We start from the raw sequence: 27,004 nt of genomic DNA, 5'->3' as shown, positions 1-27,004 counted from the left end.
AGGACTCATCTTGTACTTTTCATTTTTTAGATTCCGAACACTTGGTCCTTTATGTTTCAAGTATAGAAGTCAGGCAGAGCAAATTAGGCTACCAAAGTGTGCGCCAAAGCAGCCTTCGCTCGGAGCCCATATCCAGGTGAAATGAGGGCCAGATTTGAAGACCATGTCAATTTGGCTGCGGTTGCAAATTCAGACTCGGCATGATTGACTGTGATCAAGTGAATCACAGACTAAGGCAATTCAAGGTCTGCTGGTGCCCCAAGCAAAAATTAACGGAGGGAACACCACTCAAACCTGTGCTTACCATCAGTTTAATGAATTATATACTTCACATGGGCCTACAGTATGGTTAAATCAATTAACTCGGCAATTTGATGCTACACACTGCCTAATTTATTTGGCAACAGTCAAATATGGGAAGTACTGGCACACATTTTCCCCTGCTTAGAGCGCTTGGGTACTGTACTTGTTTTTATCTCACATTAACAGACACTACAACATTCATTGTTAGTGTGTACTTCCGTAGTTATCGCAACACAAAAAAGGTAATCAAAGCATTATGTTAAAACATACTCATGATATAAATAAAAATCAGATTATGCTGGGACTAGATGCTGTTTCCCATTAGTGGACACAGATGAAGTAATAAAATAAGGGGGGAAATAACATAAGCCCTTGAGCATTTTTTGTTGACCAATGCAGGTGACATATTTAAGAAATACTCACACAGTCATCGGCTGGCAAAGGAGGCACATAGTTGCTGGCTTAAGGCACTGCTGTTGAGCTACTTCGGCAATGGTCCTAAAAAATTTAAAATGGTATAATGGCAGATGAATGTATTTTACATGTGCCCCGTGATCTTTTAAAAACCTTAAAATGATTCCCCAAATCTGATCTATGAACTGTTTAAAAAAAGCATTGATCAACTGCATTTACATTTTATCAATAACCTGCTGTGCTAAACTGGTTACTAAAAAGCTACCTAATGCAGGGATGCAAAAGTTTACAGCTGGTTTAAAAAAACAAAACAAAAAACTAGTAGTAGCAGCTCTGGCTGGCGGCTATAACTGGTAGTCTATGAATCACAAGATTTTATAAGCCTGTCCAAATAACAAACTTTCAATGACTGAGCTAACCAATTTAAGAAAAATGGTTATGTTTACTGAAGTGAGTGAAGACAAGCATTTAGGTATGTCATTTGTGCTTAACGTTTTCCACTTACCAGTATTGCTTTTCCCTCTTTCTCCTCTTTATTCTTCAAAAATCAAAGTGTTTGCCATGTGCAGTGTAGAATCAAGTTTCTTTGAACAATGAAATTTTTCCCTTGCCGTCCAAACAAGTGTCTTAAAAATGACGGCACCCCCCCCCCCCCCCCCCCACAAAAAAAAAAAAAAAAACAACAACAAAAAAAGAACAATAAAACAAATCACAAGTACAGGGCACAAATATGTGAAACTCTGACTATATATGATATGCTAAACACAGCCACCCCCCATGAGCTGTGTCACCCTAGCCACCCCACAGAAAAAAAAAAGAAAAAAGTTTGACCTATGAAAACATTAGTTGTGAGCTATTATGCTTATGCACAAAGAGTGGAAAGTGAAATTTTCTACGACACATAGGTATGGCATCACGTAGACAAACTTTTAGACATAGATTAGGAGTTTATTCACACATCACATACTACAGTGGGTTATGTTGTCCAGAAACAGTTTTGAACAGCGCTGCCATTGGAGGACACAAAACAACAACAACAAAAAGACACTGAACCCTTACTTTGTCATTATATAAAAATAGTGTTGCTACAAAAGTATAAATTAGGCTTACTAATAAGACAACTCAGGTGGGAATCTAAACAAGAAAGAAAAAAGATCAAACGTGTTGTATACCAATAGAAAATGAAGAAAAAAGCCTGTAAAATAGAAATAAAAGCAACACACGGTTGGTAACCTGATTTGATAATGCAGACTAGAAGCCAAAGAACACATCTCAAGTGTTAGCATATATATTTTTTTACAATTGATGTCGGAATAAGTTAAAATCAAACTTACAGCGGCTGGGCTAACAGTATCTAAGTTGAGTTCTTTAATCATATCAAAAGATTTATTTTTAATCCTTGAAATGCTACTGTAGAAAAAAGAGGTATAATGTTATCGGCGCTCCCTACTGTGTCTGTGAATTGACGGCGCCCGCTCGTGGCATAAAAACAGCAGTTCTCTCATATTTACATAATACGTCCTCGGAAAACTGATGACGTCGCCAACGCATTCGCACCAAACCTATTATCAGCAGTACCTCGGCCGCCATCCTCCACACCCGAGGGGCTCAAATTCAGTCTGACATGAAAAAAAAAAACACTGGCTTCAAATTGTATCATATAATCTTATTAAAAAGCATGCATAATTATCTTATTCTCGTTTAAGATAAACAGGAAAATAAAAACACCAGTTCTAGGGTTCGATTATGTTGACGCAATGGTTCTGACGTCAACTCATGGCATTTTGTCCCAGAGCATATCCTATTTAAAATACATAGTTTTAAAAATGATATTACAAATCCCTTCATCTTTTTTACTCCTGGCAAAAAGAAAAACATTAAGCTCAAACCATTTCTGTGGTCTGTTTTTTTTTTTTTTGACTGAGCAGCAGCATGACCTTTTATATGTTGAGGTAAACAATTGAGTTGGTGTGTTTCAATTAAAGTCAATTTTCCCCCTGATACTCATTTAAAATATATTTAAAAAAGCAATCACATATGAGGGTTGAGTTAGGAAATTTGTCGATAGAATGGCAATTTACCGATGAGTAATGGAATGCACGTTCAGCAACCAGCATAGGCGCTTATCTACAGAAGCTTACTTTCTTTTTCTACTTTTATTTTTTGTTTTTTTTTACAAAGCATTTGTGATGTGAAAATTTGACTTTTTAAAATGCCTTGAAATGAAATGTGTCTCTGGAAAAACAATCTTTAGGCCTGTAACACACAAATTTTCAAATCTTACAGGTTTTTTTTTTTTTTTTTAATTTTTGTTTAACAATCCAAACACAAATATAGAAAATTAGGCATTATAAAGTTTTGGTCATTTGTGTGTGGTCGGCCCCAATTATCTCAACACAAAGCACCACACACATTAAGATTCCCCTCTACCATCGATCTCAAAACATAGTCCTCCGAGGCAGTACTCTCATGTGATCTGACAAAAATGGACAATTATATATTATATATATATATATATATATATATATATATATATATATATATATATATATATATATATATATAAATTAAACTTGTCCTGCAGGGCACTTGATTTTATTAACTGCTTCCGGCTGTTTGGGTGCTACAAAGTTTGCCACGCCCAATATGTTTCGGACCCTATTATCAGGATAAATCCACTCAGATTGCAGGTTTTTTTGATAGGACAATGTTTTAAAGACAAGAAAGAGACAGGCTACATTAGAATGGAGCTAATTTACATAACTGCCCACATGACAAAAAAGATCGGCTATTCGATAATCCAGAGCCACATTTAAGTGACGGGCTAAATGTGCCACATATACTACATAATGTATACCAAGTGTAACATTTTACACAATCTTCATGTGTTTTATTTTTTCCTTTATGGCACAGCTTTATTTAACTTCCGTTCTCATCATGCTCTGGACTCTGTTTTTGCAAGCACAAGCAAGCAGCTGGCCACAGCACGCACTCACTGGCGAGATTCAGCCAGTTGGTCTGCACACACTGGCAGGCAAAATGACTAAAGGAGTGCATGCTAAGTCTCAAAAAGATCAGTCTTTGCCCCCCAGTCGTCATGGTCATAAAAGTCAGCCCACCCCTAAAAAAAGCTAATTTCAGGAAGACAAAAAGAGGGTTATAGTGTTATACAATTCTTGATCCTTAGGATAATTTGACAAAAGCAGGTCAAGTATGTTAATAAGATGGGAACTTTTTAAGATGAAGTGCTAACCATGTATAATGCATCTGTATGGTTCACAAAAAAACAAAACAAAACAAAAAAAAACAAAAAATAAAAACTATGCAGTAAAAACAAATTTAGCAACTCAGCCATAAAAATTACATTGTTAAAGTAATCAATATCTCAATTAAAAATGTAACCAAGAAACGTAGTCAAATGCCCATCCCCAATCGCCAAATTAGGGTCGAACAGAAACAGTGCCTTGCAAAAACAAACATGATTTTAAAAGAAAATCCTGGGAAACATTAAATATGTGTTGCATCTATAGCAGTTTGTGAGGGATAAGATGGGTACTTGTACTTACAGTGTTCCACTGAATACTGTAGAAAATACTCACAGAGTATTATTTGAAGATAATTACGCACCTTATTTTTGAAGACAATAATCGGGGGTGGGGGCAGAAAGCACCGCAAGCGGCTTCCCATAACGTAGGTCTTCGATTGACCACTAGAAGACACTGTTTTCAACCGTCAGTCAGATCAGTCAAAACTGGCATTTTGAGAGGCAACAAAAGTAAACGGGTTGTTGCGAAGAAGGCAATGAATTAGTAACAAAGGCATTTTCAGTTGACAAAATGTAAATGTCAAACGTTGCAAATAATGCAGGGCAAAAAGAACACAGACAACGCAAGTCATATTCATCCAAGGCAATTTAAGGAAGTACTGAAATTGTTCGTAAGTGTGGACGTCATTGGCTGTTGGGGATGGGAATTAGTGGCCATGCCAAAGGATGGCTCTCAACATTCTGTGTTTATTTCAAACTAGCCGCATTTTTGAGGGTGTACATGCGTATCTAAATATGGAGGTCAAAGTAAGACAAGTGAAATGGCAGGCTGAACTATTCCGTTGGGAGAGATTTCTGCTTTGAACTACTTTGTTATAGTTGTCTTATGTACATTATTGCTTCAAGAAATCAACACATTAAGCCCCACTTAAGGAAGACTAAACTATATTAATTGAAAATAAAAATTTACATAAAAAAAGTTCCTACAAACGTCTTTATCAGAACCATGGCTATTCAAATTACTGCCGTTCGCCTGTAAATAACACAGTGGAAAAACAACATATTTCAAATTGACAACCTGTCAGCATGTTTCTCTACAGTCAACTAAAACTGCCTTGTGACTTAAATATAATAAATAAAAGCATTGTTGTACCCAAGCATGGTGCTAATTTTTGACATAATAATTGCTAAAATCTTAAGTGTGATCAGCGTCATGTGTTCCTACAAGCCAAACAGTGCAGCTAGCATAAATAGAAGCAAGGGGAAAAAAAAGCCTGGATTTACACTGCTTGATTTGAGTAATGTCCGATTCTGAAAAGACAAATGCTAGCCCATTTTCTGACATGTTACGGACCAAAGCAGTACTGTGTTTGTTTGAAAAGTAAAGTTCCCTCTCCCCCGATCTGATTGATTAACGGATCGAACAAATCAAAATTAAAACAACAGTTAGTAGCAGCCCAAAATATTTGCATTATTCATACATGGTTTTCTGTGACGTCAATGCCCGATGCTGACCTTTGTACATGTATTTAACCATCTGTGTAGGTAGGTTGGTTCAGGTGTTCTGCCAGATATGGCAATGTGGCATTATCAGCTATATGTCACTTGAAATGTACTGTAGATCTTTAAAAAAAAAATAATAAAAAATGACATTTAAAAAAAAAAATATTCAGCAGAAGCATTAAATTGAAATCAGTCTGCCCATATAAATCCTGCCCCCCCCCCCCCCCCAAAAAAAAAAAAAAAAAAAAAAAACGGCGGCACGTAGAGCATATAATGGCAGCATAAGGTTGTAATAACATTTTTGTATATTTGCCATTCTTTAAAATAAAACAATGATCCATTTTTGGGGAAGCTGCTGAAATAATTTTTCTAAATTCAATCTCTGCGCCATTGCCACAAATTTGGTAGTGACTCAAGAGGTTCAAAAGGCAGTGAGATTTCTTAACTGTTTAAGTGTATATTTATGCCACCAACCTCACTTGCTGACCTTACCGACCATCCCGAAAGTCTAACAGCATGTAGCCTTTAAAGCAGTGACTCTTCAGGCCAGACCCCAGAAGCTTGTCTAAAGACTCAGCCACTGTTCTGTCCCTAAAACACTGAACATCATGTCAGTGTGTCATACACTAGTTGACAAGCCTTCTTATTCCAAGTGTTTGCAAACTAAAAACAGCCTTTTTGTTTTGTTGTTTTTTTCTTTTTTTGGTCTTTCATACACAATTAGCTTTACAGCCGGTCTAAGTCTATTTAATTAAGTCTAAGGATGGGAGGTGAAGTTTTGGTCTGTTAGCCCATGTTGGAGCGAAGGAAAATGAGTTTGTTCATCTCTTCAGCGGTTACCTGTTGCCTCCTCTTCATGGCCAGGCTCTGCTCGCACACCGTTACACATTCGCTGCGTATGCCCACTGCGGGCACGGCCAGGAGCCACAGTGCCAGGCGGGCAAGCCTGGGGAACTTGTCGCCCATTGTTGAGCTCCAATATTGGAAGAGATCGGTGGAGCCATGGAAGAGAGGCTCTGCCAGATATTGGAAGATCTCTTGCCTGACGTGGCTTTGACTCTCGTCATTAGTGGACAAGGCCATCCTCGAAAGGCCGCCGTTGTTTCCCGCTCCCTCAACCCGGGTTATTTTGGGCATGGGTGGTCCATCACTGTCCCGCTCCTCGCCGCAGGACGCCCCGGGACCGGTCAAACCGCCCTCTCTGGGTTCAGCTGCGAGTTCACACGCTCGGGAGATTATATCCTCGTGCTGGTAAGCCGGAACTGAACGTAGCTTGAGCTGAGGGTCCAATACCATTGCCACCTGGTGGGCCCGCTCAACCTAGGGATAAAAGGTGCCAGATGCAACATTAAGTATATTTGTGACTAATTTCAGAAGTGAAAATAATTTCAGTTCCCTGACATTTTGTGATTGTAAATATAGTCTTAGTCTTGACATGACTGAGCACCTGGAGAACACCAAGGCAAGCACAGAGAGCATGCTAACTTCGGATACAGTAGCTGAGCCAGACTCCAATTGATCAATAGCACCGAAATATATAAAGAATCTAAAGCCTGTATATATAGTTACACATCTATTATAATCGCATGAGAAAATTCAGCAGCTGTTGAATATAGTCCAAGTAATAACATTTGCAACGATTACGGAATGATTATGTTAACATAAAAAAATAAATAAATAAAAGAGGACCTTAAAGTTCTCCTTGAGGGCTTCTAGGAAGTAGTGGCATAGTTTGCTGGCCATGCCTGTTCCTGCCTCCCCGGCTTTGGAAGTGAAGAACTTCTCCAGGCGCAAGTAGACAGGAAGCACCTGCTGCAGGGTGGGCCTTCTCTGACTGCTCAGCTCCAGAGCTGCCAGGCGCAGAGGGGCCAGTAGACAAGTTAGCGTGCCGAGCAAATGTTTGTTGAGGCCTTGGAGCAGCGGCGCCGTGGACTTGCTGCGTCCGTACGTCTCGCAGATGTGCTCAAAGTGGGCGTGGACCTGCAAAAGGGCCTCAGCCGTACGGTCCCAGCAGGGCGGGGTGGGGCACTGGCCAGCGCTGCCCTGCGCTCCTTCTTCAGTTGTGCTGAGGGAAGAGTTAGTGTACTGCTCCTCTCTCAGTGCCAGTGTGGTGGAAGCGGAGATGTCTTTGCACGTGGCAAGTAGTTCAGCCAGCTCGTGAAGGCCTCGGGCTTGCAGGCTACGCTTCCCCAAGACGGCCTGAACCACAGCACCGAGCGAACACCCTGCGCAGCGCAAGCATATCCTGCCCCGACCGCCACCGAGCGGAGATGCGCTGAATCCGGCCGCCGAAACGCGGGGCTCTGCCACATACACAGTGCGGATGTCTGACATCACAAACTCAGACAACACATTCTGGACCCAGTGGTGAATTTGCTCCGGCCCCTCCCTCAGCTCCGCTTCCCGCACACCAAGGACGTAACGTTTCAGTCTCGAGCCCTCCACCTGGTACGCAGTAAGAACGTAGCAAGCATCCGGGCCAGACGTCTGCGAGTGGCAGGTGACAGCGATGCCAAGCGAGGCGTTAGAGCCTAGGGCGCACGTCACCTTGACCTTGACCTGGTTGTACATGCGGGGCAGCTGACGCAGCGCCAAGGCACTCATGTTGCCAAGGGCGTCACGGGTGGAATAGGCACCGTGACGTGCCCCCGTGTCCACCAGAGTCTGGGCCAGCTTGAGGAAGTCCTTGCTGTTGAGCACATTGAGCATGTTCAGATCAGAACACACTACCCGTAAGAGACGCTCAGCCACCTGTAGCCGCTCCTTCTCAGGCAGTCCATTATTTTCTGCACAGAAAGAAACACCATTTAGGACAATAAACACATGAAAAATAGATACTAATAAACGTTGGCTCAGTTGAATGGGTTCAAGCTGTATATTCGACACGATAATTTACAGTCAAACCTTGAAGGTGGATAACAATGTGTTCTTAAATGTTAGTTCTGACGTGAGCTCTGACTTCAGATTTTCACGGAAAGTAAAAGAAATCATTCCACAACAATGCCATAGCCTTGACCAGTGGTCCACTGTATGCATGCGACAATTTAAGTAAAAACATACGAGTGATATTGTGGTTCCTGTGGACAAGACTTTGAGGTTGTATCTGTAGTTTGACTGGAGGATGCGGACCGGGGGCCTGAGCCGGAGACACTCTCCAAAGCGGCTCCTGAGGACCCGAGGCTGAGGAGGCTTTTGGAGAGTCCCCTTTGGTATGGTTCTCATTGTCAGCTGAAGGAATATAGAGGATAAAGATCAGCTATGACATCTAAGACGTGAAGTTAAAGAACAAGTTGGAAGTGCAGGATTGTGGAGGGACAAAGAAAAAGGGGAAACAAAGCTGAAGGCGCCACATAAAGTAGAAAAAATGTGTATGTTTCAAATATGGGACATTCGACAAATGTCAAATTCATATGACGAATGGACCTAATGTCAAAAACAAAGATGAAAAATTAAAAATAAAATGAAAAGTAGTCCCAATCCAATAGTAATGATAAATCCTGGAAATAGCTTGCTCATCACTGAAACTGCATATGTATATTTGCACTTTTATCAAGAAAAAATCCCATAAATAGGCCATTGCACAGCTACCTGATTGCACTAGTGGAGAAAAAAAATCTGAACCAGGTATCCTAGAACCAGATCTCCAACAACCACGTGGACAACTTGATGACTAAAACATGTTTTTTTTTTGTTTGTTTGTTTTTTTTAAAAAGACTTCCACGTCAAATGCAGCCATTTTAATTTCAGTGCTTTCTTGGCTGTTGAGCTTCAACATGCATTTGTGGGAGTGGACTCACCAGCGTGGGACTGCATGTGCTCCAGCAGGTTGTTGTAGAACTGGAACTGGATGCCACAGGCACCACAAGTGTAGGGTTCTAAAAAATCACAAGGCCCAGAAGAGAGTTGAATCTCTCTTCAATGACAAAAATGCAAATGCTAATGCATCTGTCCATTCAGCTGCCTCCATTACTGTTTTATGCCACGTTTAGGCCTAGATTTTCAACACTACCAAGGGCTCACTAATTGCTTGCCATTTTCCCTGCAGCCAAACACATTTATACTGGAGATGCAGCTGACAAGATTTAAAATACTTATGGCAGAAGTAGGTGTATGTATTTGTATGCTAGGGCCAAATGGTTACTATGTAACCTCAGTGCACCGCTGTCCTAACTCAGAGCCAGCATAGTGGTATACAGTAATAGCATACCAAATATGGATAAAACAAATACAACATGAAACAAAAAAAACATAGACTGAAGGATTTAGGATGGTATGCTTTGTACAAAAGTTGAAGCAGCATAAAAAAAAAGTGTTAAAATAAAGAAAAATATTGGCCCAGCCATAGACTTCAGTATTAGCAGCTAACATCTGCTGCACATTAAAAGGTATATATATATATATATATATATATATATATATATATATATATATGTATATATATACACACACACACACACACACACACACACACATATCAGATAGATAGATAGATAGATAGATAGATAGATAGATAGAGCGTGAGAGAAAGAGAGAGAGAGAGAGAGAGAGAGAGAGAGAGAGAGAGAGAGAGAGAGAGAGAGGGAGAGAGAGATGGAAATTAAGAATTTATGAGGGCAAATTCCAAAAGCATTCAAATAGGATAGTGATAGAATACTAGATGTGTAGTGTGTAGATGTGAAATCTGGTGTGAGAACTCAATGTAATCGGTTGAAAAAGTATTACTTAAAATGGTTTTCTAATGACTAGCATTAAACATTAAGCTAAACAAAATCTGGCCTGCGTTTTACTGAATAGAACTATCCTGTCAATGTTTCCATAAGACAATTTGAAAAGCCTGGATCCAGGCTTCCTACAAATGTGCAATAAACCTAATATTAAGCACCTTGAGTGTTCTTTCCCCAATGATGATGAATGAGGCGAAAGTGTAGAGAAGATGAACAATGGCTTACAAAAAACTAAAGGTGACATGAAATGGAGAGCTGTGTACACATACTGTCCATTTGTTGAAAGCAGAAAGGTAGGCGTATGTGGATGGGGCTGGCACTTACTCTGAGGTGTAGAGAAGGAAGTAGCCACCAGAGGGCTTGGAGTGCCTGTGAAGAGGAGGATAAGGAAAGGAGGTTAAGCCAATAGCTCACTGTGACGTGTTTCCTTCTTTTATTTCTGCATTTTGATCATTGAATTGAACACAACTGTTGAACTGTCAAATAGGCGCTTGTAATAAACAAGTGGCCATAACACACACCCTTTCTAACACAAGTGATAACCCTTATTTAAGAAATAGATTTTTGCTTGTGCAACATCCAAAGATAAAAAGCCTACTCACCACTTGAATTCTGTGAACTGTTTGTGTCAACCAGGCTAGACTGTAATGCATTCTCCAGTTTCCGTCTGAAATGACTGCCTGTGAAAAAGCAAAATCACCAGACACACACTGTGATTCTGCATATTGTGAAACTTTTTGTGAGAACACCCATGAAAATCAATCATATGCAATTTTAATGCTAGTTTACAGCAGGTGCAAATGTGAAATCAATCATGCTATCAAAAAGGTTCCAAATATTCTTAGCGCTTTTAAATGTACGCGTAAATTATAGCTTGTGACTTTATACCCACCTAAAAAAAAAATAAATAAAATGCACGTTTTACATAGCAATTATGTTATAAATAGTTGCTCATCTGCAAAGGATGGAGAATTTACCTCTGACTTCCTTGGTACTAATAAAAATGGGCCCTGAACAACCCGCAAATATTATAACTGATGGACTTAAAGGAGCATGCTCGCTGTGTGCACACATTGATGGTGCGCTGCTAATGTGGGGGTGACACTGACATTGAAGAAGACTGTTTTTAATGAAAGAAAATGTGCGGACCACCAATCCTGGTATTCATGTGAGTAACCCACAAAAAAAAAAAAATTATGAGCACCCCTGTTTATATGCAAAACGTGTTTTTTTTTGGACTGGCTTGCTGTGTACTGTCCAAAATTAAAAAAAAATGTGTTGTTGTACTTTCAGTAAATTCAGTTTGATTGCCTGATTATTTTCTGCCAGTAATTTACAATAATCCATTAATTTTTATCTGCTCAACATTACAATTTGTCAACTCAACAAATTACAAAGCATTCTGATGACATAATTGCAGTGAATATAAATATTAAGCCTACAATCTACTTATATTGTATATGCCTTATTCTTCTTGGAACATATTTGAATAAATGCAAGACAAAAAAAAAAGTTGTACAATTACTTTTTATCTTATCTGTTTGGCCGTGACCAAATTTACTCATGTCCAAGCTTCCACACTCCTGCACTCGAGATGCCTTCAAATCAAAGGAGCCTAACAGGAGAAACAAAACAAAATTGTACTGTAATGGACATTAAACAAACAGACACATGTTTTGGAAAAAAAAAACAAAAAAACAACATGATTATCTTGGCTTACAGTATATTGAACATGGTTTCTGCCCCTGTCAAGGTATATTTTGTACAATTGAATATACTGTGCCTATATGAGCATATTTTACAAATTATGTTAAAGACATTATCAAGACAATCACCATAATAAACACTTAAAATAGAATCACATTTGCAACAATTCACACATATTCAATCAGTTATGCTTGAGATAGCAATTCCACCCAAACATTGCAACATCTTTGGAAATTGGAGCAATCATCAGAACTTTCTGATTTTTAACAGTTCCGTTGTGAAAACTGAACATACTGTGCCACCAAATTCACTTTCTTGTTTTTTGGTGAAGATACAGTAGCAATTAAAAAAAAATAAACAAAGGTCTCACTCATGGGTGTGTGAAGTGCAACATGCTCCTGGTATGGGTTGAAATATTTGTACTGCTTTCCGCAGAACTCGCAAACAAAGCTGCCCGTTTCTGCAGAAGGGAAAAAGATGCACAGGAAAATGTGTTGAATTAAGATTAAAACAAAATGAACACAATCTACAGTATCACATAATAAATTTATTGTACAGTCAAGTATCTTGAGTCTCAAACACAACTTTTCTTTGAATTGGAGAGAAAATGAATTCAGGGAACACACTTCTGAATAGACCCTGCAGGAGGCCATGATTGCGGAATTAACCGCTGATTTCAAAGTCATTTGACAAATTCATAGCAATCCACGGAATATGTGTCGTGATGTAGAATATACAGGGTGATTGAAGTGAAACTCCCTGTTTTAAAGTAATTATAATTTATTCATATGTCATAATAGTTTTCTCCTTCTTGTGTGTGTTTTTATGTCGATGTTCTTTTTTCTTTTTGGTTTAGTTATTTGTTACTTGTTTTGTTATTTGAAAGCCTACAAAAGTGGCTGGATGCCTGACTCTATAGGAACATGCCCCGCTAGCAATGTTACTAAGTTTGCAAGCAAAGCTCATCACTACAGGAAATGTGGATGCTGCTGGGCATGTTGGCTAGTTTAGAACAGAGCATTGCCATTTGCCAAGCGGTCCTGAAAGTAAGGACTTTTAGAGTCTATGGACCAAATAATGATGTGGTTGTGAGACTATCCCCGCAGTTTGAAGCTGGTTAGTGTGACCTGCCCACAGGCATGGTACTGACTGAGCTCAAGGTAAAAGCGCCCCACCTGAAAAAGAAATTAATGCTCTTTTGACGATCCCAAAACATCCCAAATGATTTCTCGTTGAGCCATAATGTCTAAGGAATCATAAAAGTAGAAGATATAATATAGTCTTACTTGGTCCAATTTTATGATAAGATTCAATCGGCTCCTCCTCTTTAAGGCCATCAATTGGTATCATGACCTGCTCGTATGGATCTAAAGGGGATAGAACAAAGGATGAATGTTGAACGCCAAACAACTGTAAGCAACGTAAACATATGGTTCAACGTTGAAAAAGTACATTCTGAAGCTATGACCTTACCCCCACTCAAGTGATCATTAGTCTGGCCATAAATATACCTTATCCATAAATGAAGCACTTCCTTTAAGAATGTTGATAAGCGCTAGCTTATTTTTAGTTTTTTGTTTGTTCCAGGTTTTTCAATCCACTGCAATTTGCTCTCTTACCATCCACTGCGTGCAGGTCACGGTGTTCTTGGAAGCAGCTGTAGTATTTATACTTTTTGCCGCAGATGTCACAGGAGTATCGGAAGCCACCTACAGATGAGCAGACAGATATGAGAGACAGTGTTGAAAATTTGTTGATTCAGGGCCTCGCAGAAAAACGTAATAATCACCTGCCTTAGTGGGAATCATTAGGGAAAGGATGAATCAAAACAGGTATTGATTATTGGTGTGACTCAATTAGGAGTTTGAGTTTATACTGTATGAGTATAAAACAAACGCAGTTCCATTATATAGGAACTTAAAATAAAAACAGATCAATGATTTGCCTATGTTTTTTAACCTATTGGCGACACATTAGGGAGCCTGACTTGATATTAGATTGTGAAATCAAATCAATTCTAATCTTATTTGCATCACTTAGTGAGAGGAGGTGTCACAGCATGAATCCGTGCGACTATGTTTAACGGAAGCAGTAACATCTCGTCAACCTTGTATTGTGCTCATGTGCCATATTTCAGTGCAGTACTGGTGAGTGGCCAACTTGGGCATTTGCAGCAGGGCAGCATTAGCCCAAATCTTGAATATTAGTCACTATCAGCAGGTAGGGCTGCAAGTTTGGGATACAATAAGTAGCAGGTTTCTGTGAAATACCCCAAATGCACCATGTAGCCTGTAAAGCATACTTGGACGTGTGTGATTCTGCCCTTCCTGAGAGTGCTTTAAGTTTTTTAAGACCTCAGTTAGAATTTAGTGTAAAATTAAAACAGACAACAAACTGAACTACATATATTGTAAATTTTAAAACAAGACATGCTTAGTTTTAAAAGCAACTATGTAAAATCCCACTGACATTTTAACAAAAACCTAGCACCCAATTCAGGGAGTGATATTCCTTGAATCAGCTACTATTTTCCCACAGAAACAATGCAGGGAGACAGATAAACAATAAAGTCCTGGGCTTGCAGGGTAAGTACAACAAATCTGGGAAAAAATAATTATAAGATAAAACGCTACAGTAGAAAGTTAATGTGTTTGCTTGTTCACAGTTTGAATGTGTGGATAAAGTAGAATGAAACTGTAATAGTTGGGCAATGTTTTGTTTGTGTTTGATTTTTTTTTTTTTTTTTTTTAGTTTCCTTTAAAAAATAATTCATGAACAACACATTCATGTTTCCAGCCATGCACCGTGTTTCTTCTGGAATTTCTTGATGAGCTGAAAACATGGCGGATGAACGATTGCTTACGGAAGTTTGCCGGTATAAACACCTTTATGATTCGTCTGAAAAAGAATACCGTGATCTAAATACAGTAAACAACTCCTGGTTAAGTTGGGGAGAGATGAGGAGTCTTGTTTTTGCTGTAGTGAATTTCAGTGAAACACAAATGTAGAAAAAAACATTTCGTAATATACAGGGATTTTTGTTGTATGGAGAAATAAGAAAGAAGGAAAGACTTCAATGCATGGATTTTTTTCACATTGGGGGGTATTCTTACAATGCAGGTTTTGGTGTAAAGGAGTTACACTGTGAAATGTTGAACTAGTCTTTAGTTTCTTTACTTTTGCAAACTAGTCAAAATTGAAGGGACTTAGGCATCAGAATGTCAGCTCCCTGAAAATGTTTGGAATTACAGCTTTCTGGTTGTACTTATTTGTACTTATTTCAATTGTGCAGTGCCTTTCCTAAAGTGTTTACCCAAGGTGCTCTACTCGACCCCATACTCCCTCTCGGACATATGGCAAATTCCGGACCATAAGACGCTACATTTTTTCCTAGGTTGGGGCTTTTAATGCGATACGGTTTCTTTATAATTGTTTACTGTAAAGCAGTCGAAACATTCACCCAGTATCAACACATATAACCAATGAAAGTACCGAACACATCACAGTAAACCAGTGAAAATGTCCAAGCCCACCCTCCTAAAAGATATTCAGCAGCTATTTGCAATGCTCACTTGAAGCAAACAGTTGACAGTGCATGAGCATGTGAGTGGGACCGAGGGAGAGAAAAAAAATAACACGGAAGCGCACAGCAGTACATTTAGCAACTGAGAGCAAAAATAAGCATCTATAGTTGAATTTAATGAGCAGAGGACCAGAAATATTGTGCATAGGGCCATAAATACTGCACAAAAAATATAGCAATTTCAATAGTGCAATCCCAGACTAGGTCCATCAGAGAATGTGCCTTGTACGACAACGAGAGTGCCTGAGAAAGGTTCTAGAACAGTGTATAACTATAAATGTGTTCCACATTGTTTTGGGGAACACATTCATCATGTGAATCAGGTGCAACGGAAAAGGGTTACATTGAAAAAATGCTGGACAGGTGCCCTTGGGGACCGGAGTTGGTGACCCCGGATTTATGATAATATGGTTATAGTATAGTTTGTTTATCCAGCAACTTGTGACTGGATACCATGCTAGCTAATATTAGTTCTTATCTTCATCATGTTATATAGTACTGCCCTGTATGCGTTTAGCTCGTTTGCATTTTTGTTTGAGCGCCAGGTATTTCCCTTGAAATTAATGGCTTTTGTAATTCAGTTTTATGACTGACTTAATGTAATTTGCGTCCATTTTTAGGAGGGTCTAGATGTAAAACATCCTCTGGCAATGTTACAGGTTCATGTGGAAGTCTTTAGTAACAGATGTTGATTTTGCGCGATAGTTAGAGATTTTTTTTTTCAGCATGCCGTCCCCATTATAATTTAACAAAACAATCACTCTTAAGTATGAACATTTTTGATTGTTGAGTTTTTATGCCTACCTTGCTACATTGTTCTTTAGATTTTTGAAAAACTTTAGAAAAAGGTTCCGGTTAAAGATAGTGCAAGCAAATATTTCATTTGTTGGCATTAAATCTGTGGAGATAAAGATACAGCTCAGTAGTTTTCATGGATGATCATGGGCTATTTTAGGAGATATGTGTGGGAAAATTCTGACATCACTTAAACCAAACACAAAAAGACAGTTTTCATTTCATTTGGGGAGCATTACAGTATAACCATTTTGCAGTCAAAACGACTTGCTTGGATAGTATGTCCCTCATCACATTTGCTTTTGAGCTCAGACTTTAAAGAAGAAAAAAAAATCTGCCAAAATGAAATACTCACTGTTTAGAGAATACTCACTGTTGGGCGCTGGTTGTAGGTCTGCGACCATGCTCTCAGATTCTGTAATGCAAGTTAAATCAGGCCATTACTCAAACAAACAATTTATTGTTCAATCAATTTATATTTTATTTCTAAAATTGGATCGGATTATTGGGTAAATACATTTGTTTTCAGTAAAATACAATTTTAAATTTCCTAATCATTTTCATGTATTGTTGATTACAATTAGACAAAAACATTTTAAGTTTGAGTACCATATAACTGACCCCAAATTCTTAGTCAATTCCTGTAACGTCTCAGTAATTCCAATGTAGCTTGGAACCTTTCCTAAATTCCCATTGCTAAACCTCCCACGAAAACCTTCCAAAAATTCTCCAGCTGGTTACAACCTTGTTCGAAACAGCCTTCTTGAAACATTCCATGACAATTATGACATTTCAGGGTCAACCAAGTACGTTTTTATACGAAGCATAAGTGAAGTCAAAATGTTATAAAACACATCTTCGTTGTCCCAAGACATTTGCACAGCACTGAATAAATATACAGTATAAACTGTTCAGTTTTTTAAAAAAAAGGCCATTTTATTTTCAGCAAGTGAATATTTTTGCTTTTTTCTGAGCATGACATTTTAGGGCCATCTCTTACCTCTGTGTGCCCTAACATGCGTCTGAAAGCAGTTGTAATACTTGTACTTCTTCCCACAAACTCCACAGACATAGGAACCTATATAAGAAAAGACATTTTCAGTAAATACGTCACTCAATTCACTTAGATAGGACAAGCACAAAACAAAGCCATTTATTAGCTCACATCCTTTTTATTTTGTGTGTATGTGTGTCTATGTGCAAAATAAATTAGAAAGACTGATATGAAAAGACAGATTAAGAGATGGATATTTTAATGTCAGTAAAATTCAAGCAATGTATAATGGTGGTGAGTCTAACGCCTTGTCTACATGTAACCAGTTTATCTAAACTCACATCGTCTCCCCAACATTGTTGTTGTTTGTGTAAAAAAAACAAACAAAAAAAACGCTTACAAGTATGCCAAGTCGCTAGGCGGCAGTAGTGTCGCCAAATTCTGTTCAATCTGAAAGAGTGTCCGCCTCTGAAATGTCCAATCAGAAAGAACTTCTGCCGCAGACATCACCAGTATCTGTGTCTTTGGCAGGAAAAAGAGTAGCGCAATGATGCAAACCTCGGGTTGAAGTTGCTTACACACAACCATGAAACCGGAGGCTTGTGCAAATCTTCACTTTGGCTGGAGGTTGGGGGGCAGCCACGTATCGCAAATAAGAGCAAAACGGAGACTTTTTTTTCTGCCGATTTGCAAGAGCCCCGGCTACATGTAGGCGAGGCCTAACCCAAATTGATGTTATAAATATTTTTGATTACAGATACAGTATGGATGGTTGTATCTGGATTGGAATTTTAAGTATTGCAGACAAGACCAAATTTCATAAACAATGGTGTTTGGTAGAGTCATATCAATTAATTGGTTGCCAGGTATTTTTCCATTCAGATACCCTAATTTTTCATAATGTTGTAATTGACCATTTTTCATTTATTTTCTTTCATTATTTTTCATGTATCAATTCCATTTTTTTCTCTTTGCTAATTTTTTACAATCTGTGATTTATATACAAATGCAAAGCTCTGGTGAGCGTTTTGACTCATGAATGTCACTCTCCTATACACAAAACCAAGTCATGATTTGCTTCATTAATATAGTGTAATATAAATAATTTATGAAAGTGACACTTAAATTCAGGGTACTGAGTGGTTTTACGGTCAATCCCATAGATAACAAAGGGTAGATGAGGCACAAGTATGAAGTAAACGCTAGTATGTCAAAGTCTTCTCATGTTATGTACATGTTAGTGGACGCATGAAACCCCAAATAACAAGGATGCATTTTCTGTATTCATTCAAGATTATGCTTTGACAAAAAAGGTAACTTTATGAAAAAGGATTTTCTGATTCATATTCCATTCTTTTTGTTCAACTCAAAGGTGTAACCCATTTAAGATCTCGCTCTTAAGTTTAGAAAACATTGATCTTAAAAGAGTCTTTTTACATGTGTTATGTATGTATACATGTATTCACACACCTATGCATGAGTCTGTGCTCTTGGTTGGAGGAGGAGTACCAAGGGTGAACATACCCTCCGCCTGGCCTCTGCGAGATCCCCCTCCGCTCGCTTTGCCGTCGTTTCCACCGATGACAACGCAGATCTCGGCAGGGTTGGTGTCACTAATGGTACCGTTGCTCGTCTCCGTGGTGCCCGGTTCCTCTTTGATCGTCACTGGTGGCAAGCCAGAGTCTTGGTTGGTCACGGCAGAAATGGAAGAGGAACCGTTGCTTCCACCGCTCGCTGGCTCCTTGCCAGGATTTAAGATGGCGTCTTGGCTGACCACGGCGGAATTGGAAGGGGAACCGTTGCTCCCACCGCTCCCCGGCTCAAGGCCAGGATTGGATGACTCTTGTGCACTCATGACTCCGCCTTCGCCGACCCCGAACTTTGGTATGATTAATGACAGAGAAGCAGACAAAGTCATACATTAATTACATGATGAGGCAGGCAACATAATAGGGTAATAATTACCTTCGGTGAGACTATGAAAATGCTTTGCGCGCAAGCGTCTGAAAAATTTCTTAAATAAAAGAGGAACCTGTTAAGTTTTTCTACTGACCCAGAGAGCATTCCTCCTTCGTCTTTTGTAATGAAATGTGAATTAAAAATGCCCTTTCTTTAAATTTTCTGTGAATAATGCATGACTGCATGAAAAAAAAAAGTATATTGTAGATGGGAAGTTGTTATCTGTTATGGTGCTGATCCGAAATAGATTTGTTTGGCCTTGGCCAATGTTTGCCTTCTATCAAGTGATGCTTTGGTTTTAAATACAGAACTTAAAAACCAGCTTAGTGGAGAATAGTGAAGCCATAAAAGATCATCAAGTCGGCACAAGAAAAGACCAAATTTCACTTACTCTGCCCAACCATTACAGTTAATTATTAATTGCAAATATATCTTTTTAAATCTATCCATGCTCGCAACATAGGGTGAACGGTAAATGATTGATATTATCATTAACATTTAAACTTTTTTTTTTTTAATTTTTAATGGAAATTGACCATATTGGAGACCACAAGTCCTGAGATATTTAACCATGTGAGTCATGCAGACTCCTTTGCATAAAATACAATAATCTAGTGGAGATGTTGCGCAGAACACACAGGTCATTTATTTTAATATACTTACTGTAAGCCACATTTTTGATTGTTGCAATAATATAAAAACGCTGTTCTTTGTTAGTGGTCAATGGACATTGAAACCACACCTAACATGATAATGATCTTCCGTGTCACTTTCAATTCTAGGGAACAGTACACCATTTTGTTTTTCATGTCCTAAATATTATGCAGTCAACATTTCTGTGAATTCTCCAGAGCAACAGTAAATTTTATCCTTCAATAAATTTTGAAGGGCCTGGAAAATGTGTTTTCAATTTTCATAACTTTTCAAGGTTTTTCATGACCGTTTGAACCATTATTAGATGCAGAGTACAATAAACTTGTTAATAAACTTGTGCCTGTTGCCATCAATTGAACAAAATATGAAACACATTCTTGTGAGTTGCAACGTGACAGGATGTTTAAAAAAATAAAAATCTGTCAAACTAAAAAAAAAAAAAAATGTGTTTGGACAGGCCACTTCAATTGAGAACAACACAGAAAAAACAAATTGAAAATCAGAGGAAGCGCCCTGGAGAAATAGATTTATTTGGGGGCCTTTTGAAGAATGCTTTTCGCCTTTTGAAAATCAGGTCATAAAAACCTTCAAATTAAAGTAAACCCATCCTCACTTTTTCCATTCGGAGAAAGCCCTCCTCCCATAGCCTGACAAGTTTCAGGTAAAAATATCCACTTATTTTTCGGTTAGGCCAAAATTCTAAGGCGTCAGTGAGTCAAATTTAGCACCATATTTTCAAATGCCAACACCTGCCCTAAAACCTCAACCGGCACAGAATAGATTATCGGTGAGAAAATCAGTGCGGGCAACAAAGTAGGTCATGTATGAAACTAAACTTTTTTTGTGAATTTGTGAAGGGGTATTTTACATGCATTTGGATTCTGTGGTTATTTAAGACTTTTTAGAAAAAAAAAATATGGCCACTTGTCATGTTGCAGCTGTGTCAGTTTTGTGCCGAGCAACAGGTTTCCAAAGGGGTTGAGGTCTGGGGAATGAGATAGTTGTGGGAGGAGTTTGATTTGATCTCAGATCAAGGGTCAGGGTTTTTTTCTTCCTATCTTACCCCTTTAAATTAAGGGGCACTGGTCATGTCAAAGTTTTGGGATGATGGTCACAGAATCACAAATAGAAGAAGCGAAGCAAAATGTCATAGCTGCTCAGTGCAAAATGGTGAAGTGCGTTTCAGAAAAAAATTGCAACAGAAAGTCAGGCTCCCCCTGCTGTCTATTAGTTGTGGACCTCTACCTTCCAGCCTGTTCGAGCTGCCATCTCTTCGTTTACACAAGAGGCTCGAATGGAAAATGGAAACCATGGCATTTAAATGTCACATGTAAAAAGATACAACTTTAAATGCCAAATAGTTAAGGTTGAACACAAGGGGAAAAAAATGACTTCCTGTTACTTATTTAGAAAATTTAAGAGTGCCTATTCAAACTTAATTCTAAATTCATCTATGAAGCTCATCCCTTGTTTCCATTACCAGTTTAAGATTTTTTTTGTGTGTTTTATCTATTAATTAATCATAGGCGCCCATTTCTTTAACTTCATGACAACGTGAGCATGTTCAGTCTATTCATAAAGCTCAGAACAGATTCCATTTTTCAGAACAAATTCCATTTTTCATTAGAAAACTATTGACCTAATAGTTAGGATTTTTACTATCAGCAAGTGTATTTTCATCCTAGAATTTTTTTTTCCAAGCTACAGTATGTGATGATCAGGTGGTAAGAATTTTAGAAATTTGATGAACTGACACGGAATTACCAGATAACTTAGTATTAACTTTACAGCTTGTACTAACATTGCTGACATGTTTATATATGAAGCAACTTCAAATTAAGGCAATTTTGTCTTCATCATTTTAGCAGAAAATTTGTTAAATGCATTTTAAAATGGTAGCAAAAACTATTCACTGTGCAGAATTGTCAAAATACTATAAAGCTAGCTTTAGACAAGAGATGTAATGCTTGTTAAAAAAAAAACAAAAAAAAAAACATAAAAAACAAAAAAAGAAAACATTCTTTTGGGTACCATTAATCCTGATCGATGCTACACTGCCATTCTGAGAAATTCAGACCTACACAGCCATCCCATTAAAAAAAAAATAGAAAAAAAAATAAGTTATTACTTTCATTTGTTTCCTAAAGTTAACCAAATCAACCAAACGCGTTCATTTCCTGTATCTGTAGGTTTAGTCGAAGGCTAGACATAAAAGCTCAGCTTTTTCACATCCTACATTAGGAATCCAGTGCTACCACAGCTTTGTTACCAAAAATAATTGCCCTATATTTGGTCAAAGTGCTGCTACGTGTACACAATAATGAACGAAATCTCTGGAAAAACATATTGAAACAAGCAGTAATAGAGGTTGGTTTTACTTTACCCCCTGCCACTACCACCAAAGAAATAATAATAATACTAATGAAATAAATCTATCTGCTTTGCAAGTCAAATACACCGGAAAGGAAAATCCAAATATGAAACACAAATTTGCTTAAGGGATTGAGAAAATGTTTGCGCTCTCAAGAGAGGGAGTAAAAATAGGAGCATGTTAAAAATGGAGGACGGACGGGTCACTTCAATCACTGCTTTCACTGCATTGGTTTGTATCAGCCAGAGCAAAGACAGGAAAAATCATCCTTCCTTAATCAAACATGCATTTTCCTGTCCGCTAGTAATAAATGTCTTCTAACATTGAGTTTGACCATCATTTGAAAAAGCAATAACGCAAAGAAATACATAAATCCCCCCCCACCAGCAACGTTGCTCTAAAATACACATACACAGACAGCAACAAACTGGCATCTAGTAAAATTCCAGTGGTATTCACTCCACACCCCCCCATAAAAACATTTTCAATCTATATGTTAATGCTGTGAATTAAATTTTAATAACAGGAGATATTGAAAAGCAGACTTGAATCATGCAGAAATAAATCCAGAAAGATCAGAGCCCTAAAATTAGAAATTCAAGACAGCACCCGATCTGCTGCTAAAACCCTTGTAGGCTGGCAGATTAAATTTTTGATGGAAATCAAAATTACACTGCAAACATACGCAGGCGCAGCAAACCTGGCACCATTGTGATTTATGGATTCATTAAAGCCGAGCCGGTTTTGCCCTCCCCCATTTTTTTTTTTTTAACAACGCACAGAAATTACATTTGCTTTGCTGAATTTTTTTTCCAGAAAAACAACATAGACTCTACCTTCACAAAATGGTCAAGTGGAAAAAATACATAATTTTGTGTACATAACCGCTGCACGTAAACAAGCCTAATTTTCACTGCTGCAGCAAATGAATGTCCTGATGCATTATTCATCAAACCAATAAGGTTCATTTTTACAAGGGAAAGGAGAGGAAGAAATATGAGCGGAAAGCACACGATTTTATGCGGCGGCCCTAACCCCTGAAAAGCAATTTCCCAGGGACTAATATAAATTAAGCAATTTTCAGACATTTTCAGCACAGCCACTGAGAACACAAGAGAACAGTGGATGCCTGCTATGCTCAAAATGGATTCTAAAAGGCTCATTTTAACCCACATCACTCATCCGGAATAGTGCTTAAAAGGACTGGCGAGAAATCAAAGAAAGCAAATCTTTCTTCTTTAGAAAATACAAACTCTGGTAGCAAGTTTCTATTGACTAAAACAGAAACCCCTCACTGTGACTCGATAGACCACTGTCGTTTTTAGTCAAACCGGAAATTTTTGCAATCTGTTCTCCAAATACAAACCTACAGGCTCTATCCTCCACACTCAGTATTATTCAAAAGAACGTACAGAACATACAAGAGCGGCAAAGCTACGACAACAGCATAAAATCCTTGAAAAAAAGAAAGATACATTTTCAGGATTTCTAGGGTTCTTTAGTCAAAACATGCTAGCACATTGGAACAACCACCACCAACAAACTAGCACTGGCCAAAGGCTGTTTTTGTTAGCTTTAACGCCACAAGAATTCCAAAAGGAGCACAGTCACTCCTAAAGTCGAACTTCTCAGTGACAAGACGTTCGGGCCCAGCATACGACTGCTCAACTTACATTTAGATCGTCAAGTGATACCACGGGATCGTTTACATATCAGCACAAGAAAAGGATTGACGGCATGCTTTGCTTTTTCATAAAACGCTTATTTGAAATAAATGACTGAGAAAAGTGAAATATAAAATATTGTTTACCTGTTTGATGTCAAGTGGACAATGTTTTCTTTATGACTATACAGAGGTCAACTTTTAAAACTGGCATGATGTTTGGTAATTTTACTAGTTACATTCATTTATTTATTTGTTTCATTGACATATTTTTTTAACTACATTGAAAGAATGAGGTCATTTATTATGAGTGTGCAGGATCACAAGCAACAATACAAAACCAGGTTTCATCTGGATTCAATCTACTACTCACACTTGAAAGCAATTTACATTAAAAATAAAACAACCCTTTTCAAACGCTCCTATGAAATTGTATCTGGTTTGAAAACAATTTTACTGTGCATTTCTGTGTGCGTGAAAGCAGGTGGTGGGGGGCTAGCATTAAACCAAGACTTATCCGGATCTGAACCAGTCTGCACATGTGGGAACAATCAAAATTTTACATGGAAAATCTCATTTAACATGTTCAGATGCTTGCAGCTAAAGAATTGTTTGGCCCATGCTACATTTTGTTCCCTTCCCCCATGAAGAAAATTGTCTGATTTGGATCAAAATTAAACTTTATCTTACTTTAGCAAGTAAGATCATTGTGACTGCACAACCATTAATTATTCACATAGCAAATGTTTAAGCCTTAAGGAGGTCTATTGTGGAGGGACGCATCAATTTCTTGATTTGAGATTACATTTCAACTCAATAAACAAAGCCAAAATTGCCCTGGTAGATTTATTATAATTTTGCAGCAGCCCACTGAATTTATTATGAGGACTTGACTTGAAGGTCAGCATTCAAATTACCCCTAGCAAAATGGCAACCAGACCCAAAAAAAAGCAAGCCGAGCAAAATGGGAAAAGCATCCACAGGATTAATAAAATAAACCGCAGGAGCCCTGCATTTGATTGTTTTTCCTACCCTGCTTTTTTTTTACATGCTCTTTTCTCCTACATCGCTCCTCTGTTCTTTTTTGTTTGTTTGGTTTTTTTTTTTTTTTTTGCGGTTTTACATGCAAAATTCCCCAATCTGTAGGAATCACAAAATTAGGGGGAAAAAAATATGAGTACTGAACTAACAAGGAGGAAAAGAAGCTTGGGGATAATAGATTTGGAGGCAACAATATACTCGAGGGGTTAATTAAATAGAAGTAAGAATATTTGATTTAAAGAAAATATTCAAGAAGCTCTGCAGGGGTGGGAAAAAAAGCTGACTTGCACCCTGCTGATGAATGCAGATTTATTTTATAAAGGTCACTGTGCATTTATTAGGTTGGACATCAGAGTTTAATCACCAGTCAAAATAGAACACATTATATTTCGATTAAAAAAATATGAGACGACAAATCCCAGACTAATTAAATAATGTTGAATTTTTTTAAATTTAATTTCTCCAAATGGCTGCCTACAGGTGGCGCCAATCAGTCGCAGATTTAAGACATTAAAAACGTCCATCTTGAGTAAATTTTAATAACACACAATTTCAAATGTTCTTTTTATACGCACGGATACTAAACTGGCAGTCGTATGCGTCTGTGGAGCGTGTTGGGCGGTCAAAGAAACACCGAGAAGCGGTGTAAATGTGGCCTGAGTACCGGAGAGAGGAGGAGGGCAACTCCGGAGCCCTGCTCAAATTTGATGGAAAATTCTCAAAAAAAAAAAAAAAAAAACATGGCTGCAGGAGGTTTTTGTGTGCGGTTAGATTGTTCCTCCCCTTCATCGTCGTCCTTCATTTCGCTACCATAGCTCGCTCATAGCATCGGTTAGCTACGTATCCCTCCCACCACATGACTTCAAAGTTACAATTTGGAAATAAAATTCCGCGACAAACGAGCAAAATTGCTCTTCGATGATGGCTGCACCTGGTTCGGAAGGCAAGCACTGGGCTGACGCGTCCATTAGTCAAGTGGAACAGCCATAAACTTGACGTTGGCTCGCTACTCGAAATTTGCAAATTTTCTTTTTTTTTCCCCCAAAATAAAAATAAGCGATTTGACATACCTCCAAAAGCGCCGTGGCTCATGCGAAAACACTCCCGACGAAAAAGCCTCCCTTCCCCGGCCAGGGGTGACTGCAACAACGGCTTCCTCCTCCGGGGGAAGGGGAAAAATGTGAATTAGTTATGAGGAAATTCAAAAATGTGAGAAATTTCCCTCCAGTCTTGTGTTTGCCCCCCCCTTACCGACTCGACACGCTACGTTACATTTTTTTTGTAGCAAATAACGTAACGATTCGTCAAAAAGACGACAGTCCGGACCGTGCGGGCTGTCCGCTCATAGCCTTCGCACCCGGGGGGGGAGGTTGTGTCGCTTTTCCTGGTGAGGATTTTTTTTTTTTTTTTTCGTCCGCCATACACAAGGGCAGATTCCAAAATTACAGCACCGGCCTGCAATAGCCTACATTAAAAAAGGAAAAAAATGGTGGAGGAAAAAAAAAGTCTGGGAAGAAGATGAAAGCGGGGGGGCGGTAGAGAGAAATATAGGTTGGCCGACCAAAAAGATTCACGGCGAATAAAAGTTATGTTACGTGGGAACTAATACAAGATTTCAAATAATCCCTGTTTTGTTTCTGAAATATATGTTATTTGTTATTAGCTTGCAGTATGCGCCACAATGCTACCCATTATCAAATGCTCCTGTAACACATCCAGGCGATACATTTGAACTAATGTGGTGACAACAACTGAGATGGATGTTTTTTTGGTTGGCCAGCATTATTATTTTTAAAAAATTCAGATTTTTTTTTAAACTTCCATAAATAATTAAATGCTATTTGCGAGAAAGTGTTTACTGATACAGGACGAAAATCAAACCATCGCTTTCAAATAAACAGCTTTCGAATTTTATTGATAAGAATAGATAAATTCATTCTCAATTGGTAGATCTAAAAAATGTGTCACACACAAAAAAATGGCATGAAATTATGAGCACACTAGAGGTTTTTCATAAGTGCATGGCAC

General features: G+C 38.3%; 1 protein-coding gene across 5 annotated transcripts; it reads right to left on the bottom strand.

The window, feature by feature from the left end:
* Window positions 1-1,644: 1,644 nt before the first annotated feature.
* Window positions 1,645-26,365, bottom strand: znf618 (zinc finger protein 618). Of its 5 annotated transcripts, XM_088435712.1 has the most exons (16): window positions 26,228-26,365; window positions 26,047-26,135; window positions 18,759-19,167; window positions 17,295-17,372; window positions 16,650-16,709; window positions 13,536-13,625; window positions 13,203-13,283; window positions 12,287-12,376; window positions 11,735-11,824; window positions 10,812-10,889; window positions 10,534-10,578; window positions 9,283-9,360; window positions 8,546-8,713; window positions 7,175-8,271; window positions 6,326-6,805; window positions 1,645-4,436 (listed from the first exon to the last, which is right to left on the bottom strand). In XM_088435712.1, exons 3-16 carry the CDS (start codon window positions 19,141-19,143, stop codon window positions 4,323-4,325), a joined length of 2,934 nt encoding a protein of 977 aa, XP_088291838.1. In that variant the 5' UTR covers window positions 19,144-19,167; window positions 26,047-26,135; window positions 26,228-26,365; the 3' UTR covers window positions 1,645-4,322. The 5 variants fall into 5 exon arrangements, with proteins under 5 accessions (XP_088291838.1, XP_088291836.1, XP_088291839.1 ...); XM_088435710.1 differs by lacking the exon at window positions 26,228-26,365 and having other exon boundaries at window positions 26,047-26,190; XM_088435713.1 differs by lacking the exon at window positions 26,228-26,365 and having other exon boundaries at window positions 16,668-16,709; window positions 26,047-26,190.
* Window positions 26,366-27,004: the final 639 nt, after the last annotated feature.

Source organism: Hippichthys cyanospilos, chromosome 15 (assembly GCF_059441005.1).
Source record: "Hippichthys cyanospilos isolate Australia breed blue-spotted pipefish chromosome 15, RoL_Hcya_1.0, whole genome shotgun sequence".
NCBI lineage: Eukaryota > Metazoa > Chordata > Actinopteri > Syngnathiformes > Syngnathidae > Hippichthys > Hippichthys cyanospilos.
The sequence above is the reverse complement of the archived record's forward strand: the minus strand, read 5'-3'. Positions and strand labels throughout refer to the sequence as shown.

Coding starts and splice junctions, on each gene's coding strand:
- znf618 (XM_088435712.1), bottom strand. CDS start 19,143: ATGAGTGCACAAGAGTCATCCAATCCTGGCCTTGAGCCGGGGAGCGGT. Junction 16,710..17,294: donor GCATGTTAGGGCACACAGAG/GTAAGAGATGGC, acceptor CTTGCATTACAG/AATCTGAGAGCATGGTCGCA. Junction 10,890..11,734: donor CCAAACAGATAAGATAAAAA/GTAATTGTACAA, acceptor GCTTTTTCACAG/GCAGTCATTTCAGACGGAAA.